The following is a 20,871-nucleotide window of genomic DNA, read 5'->3' on the forward strand; positions in this document are numbered from 1 at the left end:
GGGAACCTAGCAAACCAACCCCTCCCCAGACAGCCCTGGTGGGGAGAGGAGTGGGGCTACCCTCGCCCCTCCCCCACGTCTTCCAGGGAAGTGGGGGAGGGAGGGCAGGTATTTCCAGGGCTAATGAAGGGCCCTGGTGGGGTTTTTTGGGGGCAGGGAACCTGCTTCCTCCAGAGGCCTTTGATAGATGCCCGGGGGCGGGGGCTCAGGGCCCAGGGAAGGCTGCAGAGCTACCAAGAGCTCTTAATCCTCCGCCGAAACTCCTCATCAAAAGCAGTCTACCTTAAGGCACCGACAGCTGGGAAGCCATGAAGCCAAGGAGCAGCCCCTGATCCTCACCCAGGCACCCACCCACCCACGCCGGTCGCTCTCCACCCACCTTGGACTTACCTGAGTCCCAGGTGTCCCCTGCTGACCGGGGGCCTGGCTCTCCTTGCGGTCCCTGGTTCAGACAAACGGGGGGGGGGTCAGATCAAGGCAGAGCCCAGGGGGGCTTCTTGGAAGCCCCCCTAGATATTTCCCCAGCAGCCTAAATGAAGTGGGTTCCTTGGTGTGTTTGGGGGGGGCGTTTGGGATGTCCTGGTGGCGTCCCTTCTGGGAACCGATCCCATTTCACCTTCCCAAATCTGAGGTAACTGGAGATCATCCAGCCCAATCCCTTCCCACTACTCCTGCACCCTTTGGCTGGTCTAATCGCTGTCTGCGAACGTGCAAAGAGCCCCCTCTCCTGGGGGTCATTCCTAACCCTAACCCTGACACCCCCCCCTTCCCCATGCCAGTCCTGGACTCCAGCTCCCATCGTCCCTGGCAGCCCCTATGGGACTACAACTGCCCTCACCACCAAACCGCCGCAAAGGACCCAGATGGAGCATTACGGGCCCTGCCCTCTCCGGCTGCAGGTGTGGGAAGGGGCTGCGTCTTCTTTTGGGGGAGGGGCTTTTTGGGACCACCCAGGACCTGCTTCCTCTGAGCTCCAACCCCCTGAGGCTGGTGGGGAAGGCACTCTGTGGATGCTCAGAAGCTCTTCCACATGCCCTGGCCGGCCCTCCTAAACCCCGCGGCCACCGCTCCACTTACCAGACCCCCCTTCGGTCCGTGGGGGCCGTCCACGCCACGCACGCCCTGTCGAGGGAGAGAGAGAGGCCAGGGTCAGGGGTCAGGGGTCAACAGCAGAGCCAGGGGGGCAGTCCCTCCTCCCCAGCACTTACCTGTGGCCCTGGGATGCCCGGGGGCCCTTTGGGGCCAAGCAACCCTCTCGGTCCCTGCGAAGGAAAGGCAGGATGGGTGGGGGGAGGCCTTGGGGGGGGGATGACCGTGCCCCCCCCAATCATTGCCTCTGGGGAACCCCAAAGAACCCAGGTGGGGGGGTCTTTAAACACCCCTCTCCAGGCAAACTCCGGAGAGACCACGAACGGCTGCCTCCTCCCCTCCCAGGCCGGGGACGCTACACACCGTTTCTCCTGGGAGTCCGCGGGGGCCAATCTCTCCATCGTCTCCCTGCAGTGGGGCGGAGGAGGGAAGAGCGTCTGCAAGGGGGCAGATCGGCTTCCATTTTTTAATCTCCCCCCTTGTTTCTGTTTATGGAGGCAGGTGGAAACCCCTCCCCCCCTTGAGGACCTCCCCTGGCTCTGCCTGAAAGCTCAAGTTGCTAGTCCTCAAGGTGGGGGTGTTTTCTTTAGAGGGGTGTCTGCACCCCCTCCCGCCCCTCCCTCCGCTCCCCTCACAGGCCTTACCTGCTCGCCGTCTTCACCGGGGGGTCCAGGGACACCTTGCGCTCCGGGGTCCCCCTGCCGAGGACGGAAGCAGCACAGTGACGGGTCCGCCAAGGAGGGAGGGCCTCAGGGTGGGCTTGGCAATGTGCCCCCCAACCCGCCCTCCTCCCTCCAACCCTCCTCCCCACTCATTTATTTTTATTTATTTATTTGATTTGTCAGTCGCTTACAAGATAATAGGTATAAGTATAAACATAGTTATGAATACATGAAATGGGTACATGTAAGAAAAATAAAAGAAACAATAGGACAGGGACGGTAGGCATGTTGGTGCGCTTATGCTGCCCCCTACAGGCCTCTTAGGAAAGGGGTGAGGTCAATAGTAGACAGTCTAAGGTTAAAGTTTTTGGGGTTTGGGGAAGAAACCACAGAGTCAGGGAGAGTATTCCAGACATTGACCACTCTGTTATTGCTGAAGTCGTATTTCCTGCAATTAAGTTTGGTGTGGTTAACCTTGAGTTTGTATCTATTGTGTGCTCTTGTGTTGTTATGGTTGAAGCTGAAGTATTCATTGACAGGTGGGACATTGCAATGTATGATTTTATATACTAAGATCGGACCGAAGGCGGCGTAGTTCTAGGTTTTCTAGGTCTAGAATTTCGAGTCTGGTGGCATAAGGTATTCTACAACGAGTAGAGGAGTGGAGAACTCTTCTTGTGAAATATTTCTGGACTTTCTCAATTGTGCTAATATCAGATACGTAATGAGGGTTCCAGACTGATGAACTGTATTCGAGTATTGGTCTAGCAAATGTTTTGTATGCTCTGGTTAGTAGTGTGATATTACCAGAGGAAAAGCAACGTAGGATTAGGTTAACAACTCTTAATGCCTTTTTGGCTACGTAGTTGCAGTGGGCTCTAGCACTCAGATCATTAGAGGTGAGTATTCCAAGGTCCTTTACAGAGCTTGGGTCATCAACAAGATCTTGACTATTCAGCCTGTATTTTATTTTCTGATTTATTTAATTTTTGCCAATATGTAAGACAGAGCATTTATTTGTTGAGATTTGAAGTTGCCATTTGATTGACTCACCCGGTATCCTTTGTCCCCCGGGAGGCCGGGCAGCCCGTCGAAACCCCGGTCACCCTGCAGGAGGAGAGCGTGAGAAAAGTGGGGGGAAGCCAGCAGGTGTGGCGCTCAGAGGCCCCAGGGACCCCCAGGAAGGGGGACACAAAGAGACCCACCCCAGACGCCCCACTGTGTGGGGCACGGGGGGAGGATCTCCACCATTCTGCATCAGGGCAGGGCCACCGAGAACGGGAGGGGTCCCCCAAGGGAAGCCCCCCACCCACAGATGGCAGTGAGGAGGGGTGGGAAGGCCAGAGTGCTTGGCTGCAAGGCCAGCACTGTCTTTGTACAGAAGATGGGGACTGGGGGAGCAGGGTTCGAGTCCTACTCCTCCCCCTTGTGGAAGCGGGGCCCTTACCTTGAGGCCGGATTCCCCAGGCATCCCCCGTGCGCCGTCTGCACCAGCCCTGCCCTGGAGACGCACAGAGGGGGTCAGGAGGAAGGGGGGCCCTCCCCTTCCACTACGCGACTCCCCCTCCTCCCTGTTATGTCGTGATTGTTACACAACTTTTGTTCCCCTTCCGCAAAACAACAAAAAGGTGGACTTACGCGACGGCCGGGCTTCCCTGGGGGGCCACTCAGTCCCTGTTGTCCCTGGGGCCCCTGGAGAAAGAAAAGAGAGAGAGTGCAGGATTTAGTGGAGCAAAAAAAGGGGGTGACCTACTGGGGCCCAGGGGTCGCCAACCTTTTGGACCTCAGGGACCCCCAAACGCATAATTTTAAATCCCAGGGACCACTCACCGGTTCTATGGGCGTGGCCTAATTTGTGGGTGTGGCTTGGTGGCCATGTGACTGGCTGGGCATGGTTTGTATGTAAATATTATAAATATGTATATAAATATTGAATTTTTTATTTTAAAAAAGAGCAACTTTTACCCAAAATCAGGCAAAGCAGGCATGCAGATTGAGTTGCTCACAGAATCATTCAGTGATCTATCTATCTGCCATCGGCTAGCTCAGTCTGTCCCATAAAATTTGCTTGCCGGGAGTCTGCACTTAATAATAGAACCTTCAGTCCTAAGGGAGGTTCGGCTGTGCTTAAAAGCAGAGCCGAAGATCTAAAGACTAGCTAGAAAGCAAGAAATCCAACCATTTCCTGCTTCCTAGCTAATCTAAATCTCCCGGCACAGCAGATGGTCCAAAAAATAGCAATTTAGCAGGCAAGTTTGCCGGGTAAGGAGTGAGTGGGCGGGGAGGGTTCCCGCGGGCCATGTGGACGGCGCAGCCTTGTGTTTCTGCGCAGCTTGGATTAATTGCTTTGGGGGGGTGCTCTGGGGCTGAGATTTCTCTGCGGCCCACCAAAATTTTCTCACGGCCCACCAGTTGGCGACCGCTGATCTAGCCCCCCACCTCCAGGAGCTGAACCAGAATGGGGTGGCCGCATTGACAGCTGCACAGGGGCCCTAATAGAGTGGGGACCAGAACATGATCGGTTGCTCCAGAGACCAAGGGGGCGTGGGGGGATGCGACCCACAAGTCAACCCAACTTACCTGGGGGCCAAAATCTCCAGCCTCCCCCTTCACGCCGGGGCCTCCAGCTTGGCCCTAGGAGAGAGGAAGCATGAGGGGGATGTGGCAGGTGGGCCCCTGGGTAGGGAAGGGCCCAACACAGCAAGCAGCCTTCGCCAGCCAGGGGCCCTCCGGAGGCCAAAGTGCCGAAGGACCCCAAAGGCCCCTGTCCCCATATCCAGCCCCCCATCACACTTACCACGGCTCCTGAGCGGCCGGTGTAGCCCATCGGTCCTGGGGGGCCACGCAAGGCCAGCTGTGGCAAGGAAGGAAAGGGGTCACCCCAAGCAGAGACCCCTCCCCAGAGACCCTGGAGCATCAGGTGTTGGGCTTGAGGGGGGGCTTCTGTCACCCCATCCCCTTCACACAACACCCTTAACTAGGTTCCTTGCACAACCCACCAATCCAGGTTAGTTTGAACCTTGGCTGGTTTCGGGCTTCCCTGTCTGATTCCCCCCAAGAGCCAAGAAAAAAGGGGGTTGTCCAGTTCCCCCAGGTACAACACCTGGCTAGCCAGAGACCCCACGGATCCTCTCGGCTGCTCACCCATCCTCCAGAAAAGGGGAGCCCAGCTGTGTTTACATCGGGTGGGGCATCCAGAGGCTCAAAAGCAGGGCCCCGGATTGTGGGGGTTCCCAAATAACAGACACTTATTTTGCTCTCCCGAATTCTTCTGGTTCCCCTCTCCCCCTCCCAGCCCCTACCCCATAAAGGTAGGAAGGGGGCCGGCTGGACTCACCCGGGCCTGCTGTAGGAACGCCTGGGCCTGGGCCTCCTGGGCCATCGCGACGGGCCCCTTCTGGCCCCCCGTGGGGCTCCCAAAACGGAACTGCGGTCAGGAGGGGAGAGAATCAAGCGAGTCTCGCAGGAGGAGGGACCCCAAAGGGCCAACAGCTGCTTCCTCCCGGATTCAGGGGCAGAACCGGGGCCCCGCCAGACACCCCTAACCCTCCCAGCATGTCCCAGCTCCAGCCACCAGATTTTCCTGACTCACCGGAAGCATCATGGAGGTTCCGGGGGGCCCCGGACGTCCGTCGGATCCCGGGAATCCGGCCCGTCCAGGGGGACCCTGCGAAGGAGGCAGAGAGGCTTCCGGAACATGCAAACACACAACACCCCCTCCCCCCACACCTCCGGGCCCAACTTCGCTCCAAAACCTGGCCGTGACCCATGGGGGAAAGAGTCCTCCTTGAGCAGGAGTGTCAATTCCAGCCTTCCTTCGGCAACACGGTGCCCTCCGTGTTAGCCGGACTACAACTCTCATCATCCCCCTGAAGCCTGGAATTCAGCACAGCTGGAAGTCAGCCAGGGGAGGGGATGTCGGGGAGCAGGCACCTCTTCACCCATACAGAAAAGTCCTCGGGCTCCTTCCAGGTGACCTACTCGGGGGGGGGGGGAAGCCCCATAGAACCTTATTGAATTACTGGACTGGGAAAAGGCTGCCTTGGTCCATGCGCAGAGCGCTGCCTTTCCCTCTGACTCAGGAACGGTTGGCGTTGCAGCAGGGGTGCGATTCAACCAGCGTCACAACCGGTTTGGTGAGCGCATGCTTCGCCCAAACCGATAAAAATCCCACCGCTGCATTGCAGTGATGCCAAGAGACGGAATCGGGGATGCCTGGTGAGCCGCGGCAGTAGAACTCTGCACATGCTCCGGAGCAGCAGAGGCACCTGCCCAGCAGAACATGCACAGCCCCCAGCCCATCCTGCCTCCCTGCCTGCCCCTTTCAAGAGACCCCCCCCAACAGAGAGGCTGCCCCACTCACCCGCTCTCCGGGGTCGCCGGGAGGTCCAGGAGTCCCCTGGGCGCCGGGCGGCCCACTCATGCCCTGCAGAGGAGAAGGCGTCTCTTCAGCCGTTTCTATTCTGACTGGGCTTCCTCAACAGCACAAAGCTGAGTCCTCGTCCCGATAAACCCCTTTTATTGGATTTACAATGAATGTCCTCTCCAGCAAAGTCCCGGCCAACGGTCTTTCACGATAATTCCCAATTACAGACCTTTATCAGGCTTGGAGAGTTGCCAGGCCGACATCTTTCAGACGCCACACTACTTGGCAAGCGTGCCGGAGTGAACTAATTGTCTCCTGCAAAGCCCCACTCACCCTTCGCTCCTCTTTTATACTCTAGGGGAGGGAGCCATTCACCGTCCACCTGTGTTTTTACTCCCGAGTCGGCCCTTGTTCCTTAGCTGTTCCCTTCTTCTGGCAGCTCTGTGCATGCGCACACTGGGAACAGGCTCCGGCTGTTCTTCTTCCCCACTGATCTCCTGATAAATGTCGGATGGCCCTGGCCCCATCTCTGCCTCTGACACAGAGCCCTCTTCAGAGCCTTCCAAAGACTCCAGGACCCATGTTCCCCCCCAATCTCCTCACTGTCTGAGTCTGCTGGCAGCTTTGCTGACCACCGTCGGCCCACAACAGTCTCTGCCCCACCTGTGCCAGTCCTCCCAGCACCCAGCGCCTGCCGCTCTTACCCGGGGTCCTTCGGGGCCAGGGCGTCCCGGCACAATCATCCCCTATGGAAGAAAAAGGAGGTCAGGTGGGCGGAAAAAAAGACCCTCCCCCCCCCTTGTTGTCCAGGAAGGTGGGCACAGGGAGCCAATTGTCAGAGGTTGGCATGGCTCAGCACAAAACAGGCCATTGGGGATGATTTAGAGTGGGCCCTGATCTCACCAGGAAAAGAGGGAGGGAGACCCAGGATGGGGGGGCAGGAAGGGATGTTGATCTTGACCTTTGACCCCCCTGCAGTGACTGGGCACAATCGGGCACTAACCTCTCCCCTCCCCCCATGGCTTGGACTTCATTTAGCAATGGTGGTATGCTCCCGGTTTGGACCGGTTGGGCCGAACTGATAGTTACAAACAGCCGAGAGGATAAAAGACCGAAAAGCGCATGGGTGGGCGGGAGGGTTTCTTAATCCTCTCAGCTGATTGGCTTGTTAGGGGTGCATGTATTAGGGGTGTGTGCATGCATACATGTGCACACATAATCACCCAACGTACTGGTAGCGACTAAGATAGGTTCCCACTACCGTCATTTAGTGCTGTCTTCCTCAACATTGGGTGCTGGAAGATGGGTGGACTTCAACTCCCAGAATTCCCCAGTCATCTGGCTGGGGAATTCTGGGAGTTGAAGTCCACCCATCTTCCAGCACCCAACATTGAGAAATATCAATTGTCAGGATTCCGGCAGTTACTCCAATGAGCCTCGAGCCACACTCCCAAAACTAAAAATGATTTATTTGAAGTTAACATTCTACGTCCAGCACTAACCTGGGCGCAGCCAACTCTGAGATACGTAATTCACTGTCACCCTTGATCCTGCTTCCCCCCCCTCACCCCTCTGGGTGTATCATCCAATGAAAAAAACACCCATAGCCAAGAGTCATCAATCATGTTCGCCAATTAGATTTTTACGGGGCAGAAGCTTCAGTCATCTAATCAGTCTTTGAAGAAAATATGAATGGAATGGACTTTCGATTCCGCCTGCTCTTTGAAACTTCCCTCCCTTCTTTCTGTTGTCCACTATCAAAAGTGTATACAAAATGTTTTATGAGTTGACATTGCTTTTTAGTGCATGGAAGCCCATTTTGCTCGGTGTCTCCTGAGCGCAATCCCCCCAAACACCCACCAGCCCAGCTCTGGACCCCTCTGCACGGGGATCGCCTGATGGCCGCTCATCCCGGCCCCCTAAAGCCCAGGATTTGCAGGATCTCCTTTCTCATCAGCCAAGGCTGGCCAGAGGTGGCCCCAGCTGCCATATGGGGGGCGGGTTGTCCAGACAGCATCCAGACTGCTGGTCACTTTTGTCCCTCTCCCAGGTGTGTGTGTGGGGGGCTTTTGTGGGGGTGGGGGAGAAACTGGCCTTTCTGGGACACAAACAAACACACCGACAACCACGGAAACTTACAGGTTCAAAGACGGCCGCTTCCCCTTTCTCTCCCTTCAGGCCTCGGGCTCCGAGCACCGCCTGGGGGTTACACACATGTAGCCACAAGAAGGAGATTTGTCAGCATTGCGTTGGCTGTAGTAGCACGCGCACCCAAACAGACAGCACCACACAAACAGACAACATGCACGACGAATGCCAAAGCAATGCCCCTCCTTCTGCCACGTGCGAAGCCATCTCAGTGGCACAGGGCAGGGGTTTCAATCGTCAGAAGCTCAACTCCTGGGCAGGGAGGGTGGAGTAGATGGTCTAGCTAGCCCTTGCCTTCTAGGGTTCTTTATAAGCGCCAAGATGTATGACCTCTGACTTATTTAAACTTCCCATTGAGGCTTATTTTAATCCCCCTTGCTTTGGGGAAGCTGCCAAAATGGACTAGAATAACAGAGTTGGAAGGGACCTTGGAGGTCTTCTAGTCCAACCCCCTGCCTAGGCAGGAAGCCCTACCTACACCACTTCAGACAAAGGGTTATCCAGCATCTGCTTCAAAGCTTCCAGTGTTGGAGCATTCACAACTTCTGGAGTCAAGTTGTTCCACTGATTTAATTGTTCTGACTGCGCCAGGAAATTCCTCCGTAGTCCTAAATTGCGTCTCTCCTTGATCAGTTTCCACCCGTTGCTTCTTGTCCTAAATTAACTTGACTCCCTCTTCTTTGGGGCAGCCCCTGAAGTCCCTACGTTCGTAGAGATAGTGAAAGGCAGCTGATAAAAGCTACGGATCACTCGAAAGGCCCTTTGAGCCAAGGGACTGAATTCAGCGGACGAGTCATTCACGACCAACGTAGGAATGGCAGCCAGTTGGGCGTTCTGATGTAGAAAACCAGGAGGCAGTGAGTTCTAGTTCTGCCTTGGGCACCAAGCCAGCTGGGAGACCTTGGGCCAGTCACTCCCTCATGGCCCTAGGAAGGAGGCAATGGCAAAGCTCTTCTGGGGGGGGAGGAGGGGAAAGCTTGCCCAAAAAAAACCCTGCAGGGGCTATAAAAGAAGGTTATGACATCATGCCAAGTGCCATCCGACATTTCCTAAGCCGAGGTTTGACATCCACTTCAACAAGGGCTCTTTTCTCTGAATATATCCCAGATTTTTCCAGTCAAGGCGGGAGCTCTGAATATTTAAGAATGATTCAGGACTTTTCAAGTACGTTAGAAGTTCCGTCATGGTTGAAGGCGCCAAGGAATCCGGTAAGGACGTATTTACCAATGGGTCCCACCTTGTCTACGTTTGAATTTTTTTAAAAAAAAATCTGCCCAAATACACAGAATTTCTCAGATTTTAAGGGGGAAAAAAATATGTGGAAGCAAATCTTATTAAGAAAAAAAAAAAGACTCTGAAAAATGTTGTTGAAATTCTCTGGGTTTCAGGGATCAGGAAGGAACAGGGCTGGAATTACTGTGTGCTAATTGGGGGTGGGGTAGTGGGAAATGCCTTTTCCAGTATAGCAGGATTGGGACCAGTGGCATTGTTATACTGGGGAAAAAGGCCTGCCCGCGTTTCCATGGAAATCATCTTCGTGGTTAAAGAGATGGAGGCGTAAGGATGGGCAGGTCACATCCTCATAGGAAATGATGTCATCAGAAGCATGATATGACAGAGGGGGCGGGTCATAATTCGTAGGAAATGACATCATCGAACAAGCAACGTGACAGGATATACCTTCCTAGGAAAGGACATCCTCAATGTCACTTGATATAACTTCACAGGAAGTGACATCATCAAAAGGGAGTGATGTCACTTGATATAACTTCATAGGAAGTGACATCATCAAAAGGGGGTGATGTCACAAGATATAACTTCATAGGAAGTGACATCATCAAAAGGGAGTGATGTCACTGGATATAAGTTCAGAGGAAGTGACATCATCAAAAGGGGGTGATGGTTCAGAGGAAGTGACATCATCAAAAGGGGGTGATGTCACTTGATGTGACATCATCAAAAGGGGTGATGTCACAAGATATAACTTCATAGGAAGTGACATCATCAAAGGGGAGTGATGTCACTGGATATAAGTTCAGAGGAAGTGACATCATCAAAAGGGGGTGATGTCACATATGACTTCATAGGAAGTGACATCATCAAAAGGAGTGATGTCACAGACATAAGAGGAAGGACAGACGGGGGGGACGGAGGCATGCAAATAAGGCACCTGGGAGCAAGTGCAGGAGAAGCCAGAGCAGGTCGAACCATAGATGGTGAAGCCTAGAGAGGGGCTCAGAGCAGGGCAAAATAGGGCAAGGGGTAGGAAGTGCTGCCGCCACCCAGGGGTGGGTGGTGGGAAAGGCAGGAGGAAGCCAACCCAGAAGGGACCCAAAAACCGGAAGCCCGACAGAAATCCGCAGCCACCCACCAGGACAGGACACACAAACACACACAGGAAACACGGAAGTGCCCACAGCGACACACGGTTCAGCGAAAGACCCGCAAAAGAAGGGAAACCGCCCCCACCCCCCACTAAAGCCAGCCTGCAGCCCAGCCTGAATCATGGCACCCGCAGAGCTGGTCAGCAACGGGCAACGGACGGATGGACGGACGGACACAGAGACAGTGACACAGGATGCACGGGAGGCTCCCACTTACGACGGCATCGTAGGGGGCCTGGGCTGAGAGCAGGGGGCCCATCTCGCCAGGGTTGGGATCACCGTCTCCATAGTCCAGAGCCATGCCGGGCACGAGGCCCTCCTTCTCCTCCTCCTCGGCCGCCGCCTCCTGGCCCAGGCAGGATGGGAACCCAACGAGGTGTTAGCCCAAGAATGGGAGAGGCCTGCAGCCCCTGAGTCCCTGCCAGGCCCCCACCGGTGGGACTGCCTTGCCCAGCAGCAAGGGATGCCCTGCCGCGCCCTGTACCTCCTGCTGCCTGGGCCGAGAGTCCCTCTGTACCAGCATGCTTGGCCACGAGGGGCGGGGGGCGTCATTTACCTCCACCCAGGGCGGCGAGAGGGCAGGAGGAGAGGCCTCCCCTGTGGGGCCCCTCTTCTGGGAAGTAGCCTCAGGAGGTTGGGGGAGGCTGGGGTGCTGGTGGGCCGCCTGGGGCTGCTCGGTGGGAAGAGGACCCCGGTCCTTAGAAGAAGGAAGGGAGGGAGGTAAAACCAGGGTTGGCGTGAAACGGAGGGCAGGCGGGGAATTCAAAGGAAAGAAGCGAGAGAGGAGACCGACGGAAAGGAGGATTAGTTGGTTAGTGCCAATGTCCCCGTCGGGCTCCGGGAACCCAATTTCTGCAACGGGGATCGTTTCAACCCAGAGGAATCAATGGGTCGGGGAAGTGGACACTCTCACGCCCAGCTGGGCCCGGAAACCGGGGCTGATCGAAGAGAAACGCACAGCTGCAGCTGGAGGGAGGCAGATGGAGCAGCTGCCCGCCCCCCAAATGAACTCCAGACCAGACCAAAGAAGGTGCTCAGGGCTCCCCCTCTCCCCCATGCCGACCCCAGCCCCTTCCCTCTGGCTCTACCTGCTGGTAGCTGCTTCACGGCCCCCGGGCTGCCTGGGCCGGGCCCCCTCCTGCCTTCTTCCCCGCAGAGGCCTTGCCGGCTGCTTTGGCACTGGGGCTGTTGGCCTTGGGGGTCTTTCCAGTGGCCGAGACCTTCCCGTTGCGGGCTCCTTGGGGCCGCCGGGCCGCTTCCCTTCCAGGCCGTCGGTCTTGAGGTCGGTGGGCGAGGGGCCAGGCAGTTGACGCTTCTGGGGCCTCTTCGCCTCGGCGTTGGTGGGGGGCTTCGTCTTAGCCGGCGTCTAGTGGGGGGGTCGCAAAGGCAGCGATGGAGGAAGGTGGCCGGAGAAAGAGCTGGTCCAGCAGAAGCCCCTCCCCAGGACAGACCCACACCGGGCCCCCAGGTCTCCCCCTCTGGGGACCTTCCACCCATTGCTTCCTGTCCTGCCTTCGGTGCTACGGGGAGTAAATGGACCCCCTTCCTCTCTGGAGTAGCCCCTCAAGTATTGGAAGACTGCTATCCTGTCTCCCCTGGTCCTTCTCTTCACCAGACTAGCCGTGCGACTGCATTAGAACAGCGATGGCGAACCTTTTTTGCTGTAATGGGACAAAAGAGCTCACACGGGTCGGCACCCACAATGCAATGCTCCCCACCCTCCCTGTGCAGGCGTGTGCCACAACCCCTCCTTACCTGCCCGCTTGAGGCCGTTTTCGCCCTCCTGGAGGATCGAAGGAAGCCTCTGCAGCCTCGGGAGGCCGAAAAACGGGCCTTCCGGAAATACCAGAAGCGCCGAAAAACGGGCCTGTTTTTCGGCCTACCGAGGCTGCAGAGGCCTCCTTCGATCCTCCAGGAGGGTGAAAATGGCCTCAAACGAGCTGAAAAATCATCTGGGAGGCAGGCGCATGTGCCGCGCAGGTAAGTTTGGTTGGGGCTCGTGTGCTCGCACAAATGCGTGCCACAGGTTTGGGGGGAACCTTGGGGGTCATCTAGTCCAACCCCCTGCTCGAGCAGGAGAGTCTACTCCAAAATATTAGCGTCTCCCTAGGATCGAACTCACAAACCTCCTGGTTGTGAGGCGAGCGCTCCACCTGTAGGCCCCCAGAATGACCCCCTGTTTTGGTCTCAAGTCCCCTAATTGTTTCTGTCACTCTTCTCTGTACAGGTTAGTCCTCGACTTACGGCGCTGCACTTAGTGACTGTCCAAAGTTGCAACGGCGCTGAAAAAAAGGGACTCGTGTCCCATTTTTCACGTTACGACCTGTCCAGCAGGCCCACGATCGCGCGATCCAAATTTGGACACTTGGCCATTGGTTCATATTTATGACGTCATCCTCTTTTGTGACCTTTTGGCAAGGAAAGTCAATGGGGAGGAGCCAGATTGACTTAACAACCAGGTTACTCATTGAATCCACTTGCAATGATTCGCTTAACAACCACGGCCAGGAAGGTCGTAAAATGGGACAAAAATTCCCTGAAATGTCTCATTTAGCGATGGACATTTTGGGCACAGTTGTGGTTTTAAACTGAGGATTATCTCTGCTCTCTCCAGAGCTGGCTGGAGAATTCTGGGAGTTGAAGTCCACCAGGCTTAAAGTGGCTGAGTTTGGGGACCTCCACTCTAGAGTCTCAATATCTTTTTTATATCATGGTGACCAGAACCGGACGCCGAATTCCAAATCTTTCGACTCCATCTGAGTGGAGCGGCTTGGCAAGCTGAGCTCTCGCCGGACTTCAAAAGGCTCAGCTCTGCAGGCGGCTCCACAGCAGAGAACAATCCACAATGGGCTCAGGGTGGGAGGGGGAGAATGAACCCCCCCCAACCCTCCCTTGAACCCTGGGGAGAAGATCCATTACAGCCGCTCACGAAACGTTCAGGGACAAAAATGCAATGTGTGGTGTTTTTTTTGCAAAGTTCGAAGCGGAGTTCCTTTCATCCGTTCCAGCAACTGTGGCGAGGGTTTCATCCCAGTTTAAAATCTTGCAGATTTGGTGGGTGCACCCCTCCCTTTTTTGGGGGGGGGGTCTGTGATTTTCCTTGATCCTCTCCAGAAAAGCCCAGCCTGCCCCCCCCCTTTCCCCCCCCTTATTAAAATTTTCTGGGCCTCCGAATCTGCATGCAAATCGTTTCCCTTCCACAAAACCTCCTTTGGACCTTCGGCAAATAAATAGATACCCCTCCCCCCAGATTGTCCCCCTCCTCACCTCAGGCCTGGGGGGCCTCTGCTGAGCTTCCTGGGCTTGGGGCTTCTGGGGGGCCCTCCCACAGTCCGGGCAGTAGTCCTGGGCAGCCTGGGGGCTGGAGCTGATCAGCAGCTGCTGGATGTCTCCCTGAGGGGGTGGTGGAAGAGGCACAGGGGGGGTGAGGAGGGGTGGTTCAGAGCCACAACAGCAGGAGGGAGGGGTGGTGGTGGGCTCTCTACCTCAAAGACCCCCTCGTCCAGGATCCGGGCCCCGAAGACGGTGATGCCCTTGATGTCTAGCACAGGGCTGTTCCCCCGCGGGAGAGCCACGGTGGCTTCCTTCTTGCAGTCCAGGAACAACGTCACCTGCTTCTTCTTCACGCTGAGTGCCAGCCGATGCCACCTGCGGGAGCAAGGCAGGGACACCCCCCTCAGCCCCTGCAGGCCACACGGGCACCCCGCAGGCCACACGGACCCCCCTCAGCCCCCGCAGGCCACACGGACACTGGAAGGCTGAGCCGGGCATCCAGAGAAGGGCTGGCAGAATGGCGCCTGGAGCCTGCCAGGCGCCGCCTTATCTGCCCGTCTGCTGTGCCAGGAAAACAGCTTCTGGCCTCCTGGGTGGGTGTTTTGGGGGCAGGAGCCTCTCCCGCCTTCCTCCCTGGGGAGGTCTCAGGTCCTCCTGCCCCTCCTCTGCCCCCACCCCCCAGATCTTAAATATAAGGAAGAGCGTAAAGCCAGCAGGGACCACGCCTGGGGAGCTGAAGAGCAGGAAGCCGGACTTCCGTCAGCCGTTGCGGTGGGCAAAGGACCAAAGAGCCCCAAATTGTCTTCCCCGTCTCCTGTTCTGGTTTTGCCAACTCAGCCAGGGCAAAAGGGCCCCTGGGGGTGGGGGAGAGGAGGGAACGGGAACCCCAAGACCGAATGTTCCCCCGGCAGCGTCAGAAGGCCCCGAGGGCCTCTCGCAGCCCAGGAACATGAGCTGGGGAATCCCAAAGCCACAGGGCTCCGTGAGGTCAGGCAGTCCACTTCCCGGCCCAAGCACCGAGCCGAAGCCAAGCCCCATTGAGTGGAGGGTTTCCAGCTTCCACTTGGAGCATCTAGCCAAAAAGCCGGGGCCACCCCACCTTCATTATAGGCAAGACACCGGGGACTGCCTGGAGCCAGCTGGGATAGGGAGGAGGCTGGTGGGCGAGGAAGGAGACCCCCGAGAGCCTTGGAACTGGGAGACCCTTCCTCCACCTGCTCCCCCATCTCCCCCTATTTCTCCTTCCTCACCCCCAACAGAAGCTGCCTTCTGGGGTCCCGTGGGCTATTCTGCACCCCAAGGAGAGCCCTCCAGCCGCTGAAGGCCACGCCCGCCCCTCTAGGGACCCGGGAGAGACGGGCTGTCATGCCCTTGTTGGAGTCTGATTCTGAGGGGGCGGTTGAGCTGCTGACAGGGAGTGGGAGTGTAGCTCTGGTGGCTGTGGAAGAAACAGGGGAAGGGCACAGTCCAGCTGGGCATTCAGAGGAAGACCCAGGGCCATCCCCTCTTCATCCTAAGACACGTAGGGAGTAATGGAGAAGGGAGCAACATGGCTTATGGGAGAGCAAAGGGCCCTGATCCTAGCCTCTACCTAGGATCAAACTCACAGCGTCCCGATTGTGACTGGCTGGCTGGTGTTGCTCGCTCGTGGGGTTTCCCCCCCCAGGAGGACCCCCCCATTTCCCCCTGGAGCTGGCATGGTGGGGCTGCCTGGGCTCCCCCCCACCCTGAGGGCAGAGGGGACTTACCTGCCGTCGGTCAGGTTGGCCCCGCGGAAGACCGGGTAGTCCTCAGGGGCGGGGCGGCCACTCTGGTCACGGTAGAGGAAGCGTGGAGAGCGGCCGAGCTCTATGCCCAGTTGCTGCACACCGTGCCGGTCGTAGAGGGAGAGCAGGAAGACTGGACGGCCCAGCTTGGCCTTCAGCAGTGCCATCACGGAGAAATCCGCGGGGAAGTCACCTGGGGATGAGGGGGAGAGCTGGGGAGGGGGCTCAGCTGCAGGTGGGATCCGTGGCCAGGACGGAAGGGTCTCCAAGGCCAGTTGGGGAAAAGTGATGCCCACCCTGGACAGCGCTGCAGGCCGGAGCTCCCCAGATGAAGCTTTGCTTGCCGCGTTGATGATGGGGGTCACCGGGTCCCAGTGTTTCTGGCTAAGCGCCTTTTCTAGGTTTGGGCAAAAGACCCCGAACTCCCTCCGTCCCACCTGCAGCCTGTGAGTGGGGGGGAAGGATACCTGGGAAGAGCTGCCATGTTGGGGCACTGATCTGGGCCCGCCTGGATATCCGGAAGGCCGTGCCCATTCCGGAGCCCGCACGCTTCTGCGGGCAGAAGCCTGGCGTCTTGCGGACCCCCTCGGGCTCCTTCTGCAGCTGCAGCGCCGCCAGGACATCGACCACCGGATCTGCTGCAAGAGACGGGAGTGTTGTGGTTAGCCGGCAGCAGGTGCGGATGGCTGAGGAGAGCGATGACTCTGACGAGGGGCCGGGACCATCCGGGAGTGGATTGCTGCCTTCCGGGATTGTGGGGGGCTGGCAGCAGCGACGAGGAGGTTCCCGAGGAGCCTGTGCCAAGTGCACGCGTACGAAGGATTGCTCGGAGGAAAGAACACAGTTACAGCAGCACAGGCGACGCGGGAGTAAGGCTGCAAGGTCATGGCCCCTCCCTCCTTCAAGAGGATCAAAGCCAGGTTTGGGAAAGCGTTCTTTTGCAGACAGCAAAGAAGCTCTGAAGCTCAACGGGTGGACATCTTAGTTCGTGTTTGGAGAATCTTGTCAATGAGTTCTTATCTCTTGGGTTTTTGGCAGCCTTGACCAACAACTTGGCCAGGCTCTTTCTTGTCGGAGCTAATTTATCTTAAAGGAACAGAATTCGTTATTAATCCTTAAATGATAGGGGCTACTGACTTTGTCTGTGTTTGCTCTTTGGGAACCCAGTTGGGTCAGAACAGGGAGGGGCAGGCTGGCTGAGGATGGAGCCCCCTCCCCAAATCCCCTCCCCTTGGTGTAGCTGCCCTCCCTCTCCCCAGACCCTGCGCCCAACAAGGGGTGCCAGCTAGCCTTCACCCCCGCAGGCCGCCTCTGCCCAGGAACTGCCTCAGTGCCCAGATCCTGAGCGTGGCAGGTGGGAGTCCCTGAAGGGCTGAGGAGGTACTCCAGCCCCACTCCCACCCCCCATGCCTGCTGGGACCCTCCTGAGACCGTTTTTTTTGAGCCTTCGCTCCCCTGCCTGGCACAGCTGGGGAGGGTGCACGGAAAGCAGGGCCAGTCAGGAAAGGCAGCAGCCCCATGGCCGGTCAATGAGACCTCCGAGTGGGGTCAGTATGGACGATCTCTGGAAACCCCCACCGGGAGACTCGACTTAGTCCTTGAGGGACCATTTGAAGGTTACGAGGGCACTGAAGGAAGTGACTTACGACCGTGTTTCACACTTTATGACCGTTGCAGCAGCCGCCCCGGTCACACGATTTTTACATTCGGACCCTTGGCAACTGGTTCCCATTTACGACGGGTGTGTGTGTGTGTGTGTGTGTCGCACGATCCCCTTTTGCGACCGTCTGACAAAGGAAGCCCATGGAGAAGCCAGATTCTCTTAAGAACCGCAGTAGAGAATTGAAATATTTGATTGTAAATGTATTCACAGCAGCCAGAAATTGTGTTTGCAAAAAATTGGAAAAAACGAGAAAATAGCAGCGCAGGAGGAAGTCATTAAAAAAAGAATGGAACATGCTGAAATGAGTAAATTGACATTTGAAATTAGAGAAAAAGGAGATAAACAATATCCCAAGATATGGGATTTATTTTATCAATGGTTAGAGAGAAAAAATATGGAAACGATATATCTTAGATGACTTTATTATATAAAGATAATAGAACTATAGAGAATATAACATAAGGATGTATTACTATTGGATGAATGTTATAATATAAAATAATCCAAAAGGTTGAATATCTTGCATAAAATGATGGAATAAATAGTTATAGTCAAATAAATGATTAATGATGATAATAATATTTATATATATATATGGAATTGTTGGTATGAATGGTTAAAGAAAAAGCAATATTTGATAACTGGATAAGTTATGAAATTATCGAAGACGTGCGTTTAATCATAAAGTATTCTGTGAAATTAAAACATTAAAAGAACGAGGAAGGTATTGTAACAAGGCAGATCATGTCAATGTTAGGGGGTGAAGAAAAAAATATAACCAATGCTCAATACCTGCTGCAAAAGGTATATATGTATACATATATATGTTTTCTTAAGTTTTTGAGGGTACTTACATGTATGGCATTCAGCTTTGTTCGGGTATTTTCCCACGTCATTTTAGTTGTGCTTTTAAAGTTGTAGTTGTAGCTAGCACAACTATAATGACCCGAACAAAGCTGAATACCATACATACATATATATATATGTTTACATGTTTGTTTGTTGTTAATTTTTTTAAATATATGAATCTTAAACAAACTTTATTTAATAAATTTATATATATATATGTGTGTATGTATGTATGTATATGTATATGTATATGTATATGTATATGTATATGTATATGTATATGTATATGTATATGTATATCAGCTTTGTTCGGGTATTTTCCCACGTCATTATAGTTGTGCTTTTAAAGTTGTAGCAACGTTTCGGCAGAATCTCATCTGCCATCATCAGGCTTCTGTATTGTGTTCGTATTCTGTATTGTGTATTCTGTAATTTTGTATTGTGACGAACACAATACAGAAGCCTGATGATGGCAGATGAGATTCTGCCGAAACGCTGCTACAACTTTAAAAGCACAACTACAATGACGTGGAAAATACCCTAACAAAGCTGAATACCACACATGTAAGTACCTGCGAAAACTTAAGAATATATATATATTATATATATATATATATATGGATAATGTGAGAATTTATACAAACTTTAAGTGAGGACTACGGAGATGAAGCCCGAAAGAGTTGTAACCAACCGACATGCTGTGTGTAACTGGAAAATGGTTTTATGTTTTGTTTAAAAATAAAAATTGTTTAAAAAAAACAAAAAAGAACCGAGGGACAAACTAAACGGCCGCAGTGATTTGTGGCAAGAAGAGTCGTAAAAATGGGGCCTCGCTCCCTTAAGCAATGTCTCCCTTAGCGACGTAAATCCTCCGTCGTGGTCGTTAAGTCGAGGACCGCCTGCAGCTGTTGTATCACATCCCCAGGTCATCACACGGGCTTAGATCATCGATCATAGAATAACAGTCAGAAGGGACCTTGGAGGTCATCTAGTCCAACCCCCTGCTCGAGCAGGAGAATCAATTCCAAATATCAGCCTCTACCTAGGATCGAACTCACAGTGTCCCGATTGTGACTGGCTGGCTGGTGTTGCTTGCTCGTGGGGTTCCCCCCCAGGAGGACCCCCATTTTCCCCAGGAGCTGGCATGGTGGGGCTGCCTGGGCTCCCCCACCCTGAGGGCAGAGGGGACTTACCTGCCGTCGGTCAGGTTGGCCCATGGAAGACCGGGTAGTCCTCAGGGGCGGGGCGGCCACTCTGGTCACGGTAGAGGAAGCGGGAGAGCGGCCGAGCTCTATGCCCAGTTGCTGCACACCGTGCCGGTCGTAGAGGGAGAGCAGGAAGACTGGACGACCCGGCTTGGCCTTCAGCAGTGCCATCACGGAGAAGTCCAAGGGGAAGTCACCTGGGGATGAGGGGGAGAGCTGGGGAGGGGGCTCAGCTGCAGGTGGGATCCGTGGCCAGGACGGAAGGGTCTCCAAGGCCAGTTGGGGAAAAGTGATGCCCACCCTGGACAGCGCTGCAGGCCGGAGCTCCCAGATGAAGCTTTGCTTGCCGCGTTGATGATGGGGGGTCGCCGCGCCCCAGTATTTCTGGCTAAGCGCCTTTTCTAGGTTTGGGCAAAAGACCCCGAACTCCCTCCGTCCCACCTGCAGCCTGTGAGTGGGGGGAAGGATACCTGGGAAGAGCTGCCATGTTGGGGCACTGATCTGGGCCCGCCTGGATATCCGGAAGGCCGTGCCCATTCCGAGCCCGCACGCTTCTGCGGGCAGAAGCCTGGCGCCTTGCGGACCCTCGGCTCCTTCTGCAGCTGCAGCGCCGCCAGGACATCGACCACCGGATCTGCTGCAAGAGACGGGAGTGTTGTGGTTAGCCGGCAGCAGGTGCGGATGGCTGAGGAGAGCGAGGACTCTGACGAGGGGCCGGGACCATCCGGGAGTGGACTGCTGCCTTCCGGGATTGTGGGGGCTGGCAGCAGTGACGAGGAAGTTCCCGAGGAGCCTGTGCCAAGTGCACGCGCACGAAGGATTGCTCGGAGGAAAGAACAGTTACAGCAGCACAGGCGACGCGGAGTAAGGCTGCAAGGTCATGGCCCCTCCCTCCTTCAAGAGGATCAAAGCCAGGTTTGGGAAAGCGTTCTTTTGCAGACAGCAAAGAAGCTCTGAAGCTCCACTGGCGGACATCTTAGTTCGTGTTTGGAGAATCTTGTCAATGAGTTCTTATCTCTTGGGTTTTTGGCAGCCTTGACCAACAACTTGGCCAGGCTCTTTCTTGTCGGAGCTAATTAGTGGAAAGCAGCCTTTTATCTTAAAGGAACAGAATTCGTTATTAATCCTTAAATGATAGGGGCTACTGACTTTGTCTGTGTTTGCTCTTTGGGTCAGAACAGGAGGGGCAGGCTGGCTGAGGACGGAGCCCCTCCCCAAATCCCTCCCCTTGGTGTAGCTGCCCTCCCTCTCCCCAGACCCTGCGCCCAACGAGGGATGCCAGCTTGCCCTCACCCACGCAGGACGCCTCTGCCCAGGAACTGCCTCAGTGCCCGGATCCTGAGCGTGGCAGGTGGGAGTCCCTGAAGGGCTGAGGAGGTACTCCAGCCCCACTCCCACCCCCCATGCCCCTGGGACCCTCCCGAGACCCTGTTTTGAACCTTCGCTCCCCTGCCTGGCACAGCTGG

At 55.4% G+C, this 20,871-nt stretch overlaps 1 protein-coding gene across 1 annotated transcript in view; it reads right to left on the reverse strand.

The window, feature by feature from the left end:
* COL11A2 (collagen type XI alpha 2 chain) overlaps positions 1 to 20,871 on the reverse strand; it is a 54,519-nt gene that overhangs the window by 26,723 nt on the left and 6,925 nt on the right. The window contains 22 exon segments of the mRNA XM_087954134.1: positions 391 to 432; positions 1,066 to 1,122; positions 1,209 to 1,262; positions 1,453 to 1,497; positions 1,734 to 1,787; positions 2,805 to 2,858; positions 3,199 to 3,252; positions 3,390 to 3,443; positions 4,332 to 4,385; positions 4,549 to 4,605; positions 5,089 to 5,178; positions 5,344 to 5,418; positions 6,115 to 6,177; positions 6,822 to 6,863; positions 8,257 to 8,316; positions 10,867 to 11,008; positions 11,206 to 11,346; positions 11,738 to 12,015; positions 13,917 to 14,042; positions 14,135 to 14,297; positions 15,671 to 15,881; positions 16,156 to 16,326. Of these exon segments, the coding sequence (XP_087810260.1) occupies positions 391 to 432; positions 1,066 to 1,122; positions 1,209 to 1,262; positions 1,453 to 1,497; positions 1,734 to 1,787; positions 2,805 to 2,858; positions 3,199 to 3,252; positions 3,390 to 3,443; positions 4,332 to 4,385; positions 4,549 to 4,605; positions 5,089 to 5,178; positions 5,344 to 5,418; positions 6,115 to 6,177; positions 6,822 to 6,863; positions 8,257 to 8,316; positions 10,867 to 11,008; positions 11,206 to 11,346; positions 11,738 to 12,015; positions 13,917 to 14,042; positions 14,135 to 14,297; positions 15,671 to 15,881; positions 16,156 to 16,326 (2,087 nt within the window).

Source organism: Notechis scutatus, chromosome 2 (assembly GCF_049901735.1).
Source record: "Notechis scutatus isolate UNSWTSFEM ecotype Mainland chromosome 2, rNotScu1.2, whole genome shotgun sequence".
NCBI lineage: Eukaryota > Metazoa > Chordata > Lepidosauria > Squamata > Elapidae > Notechis > Notechis scutatus.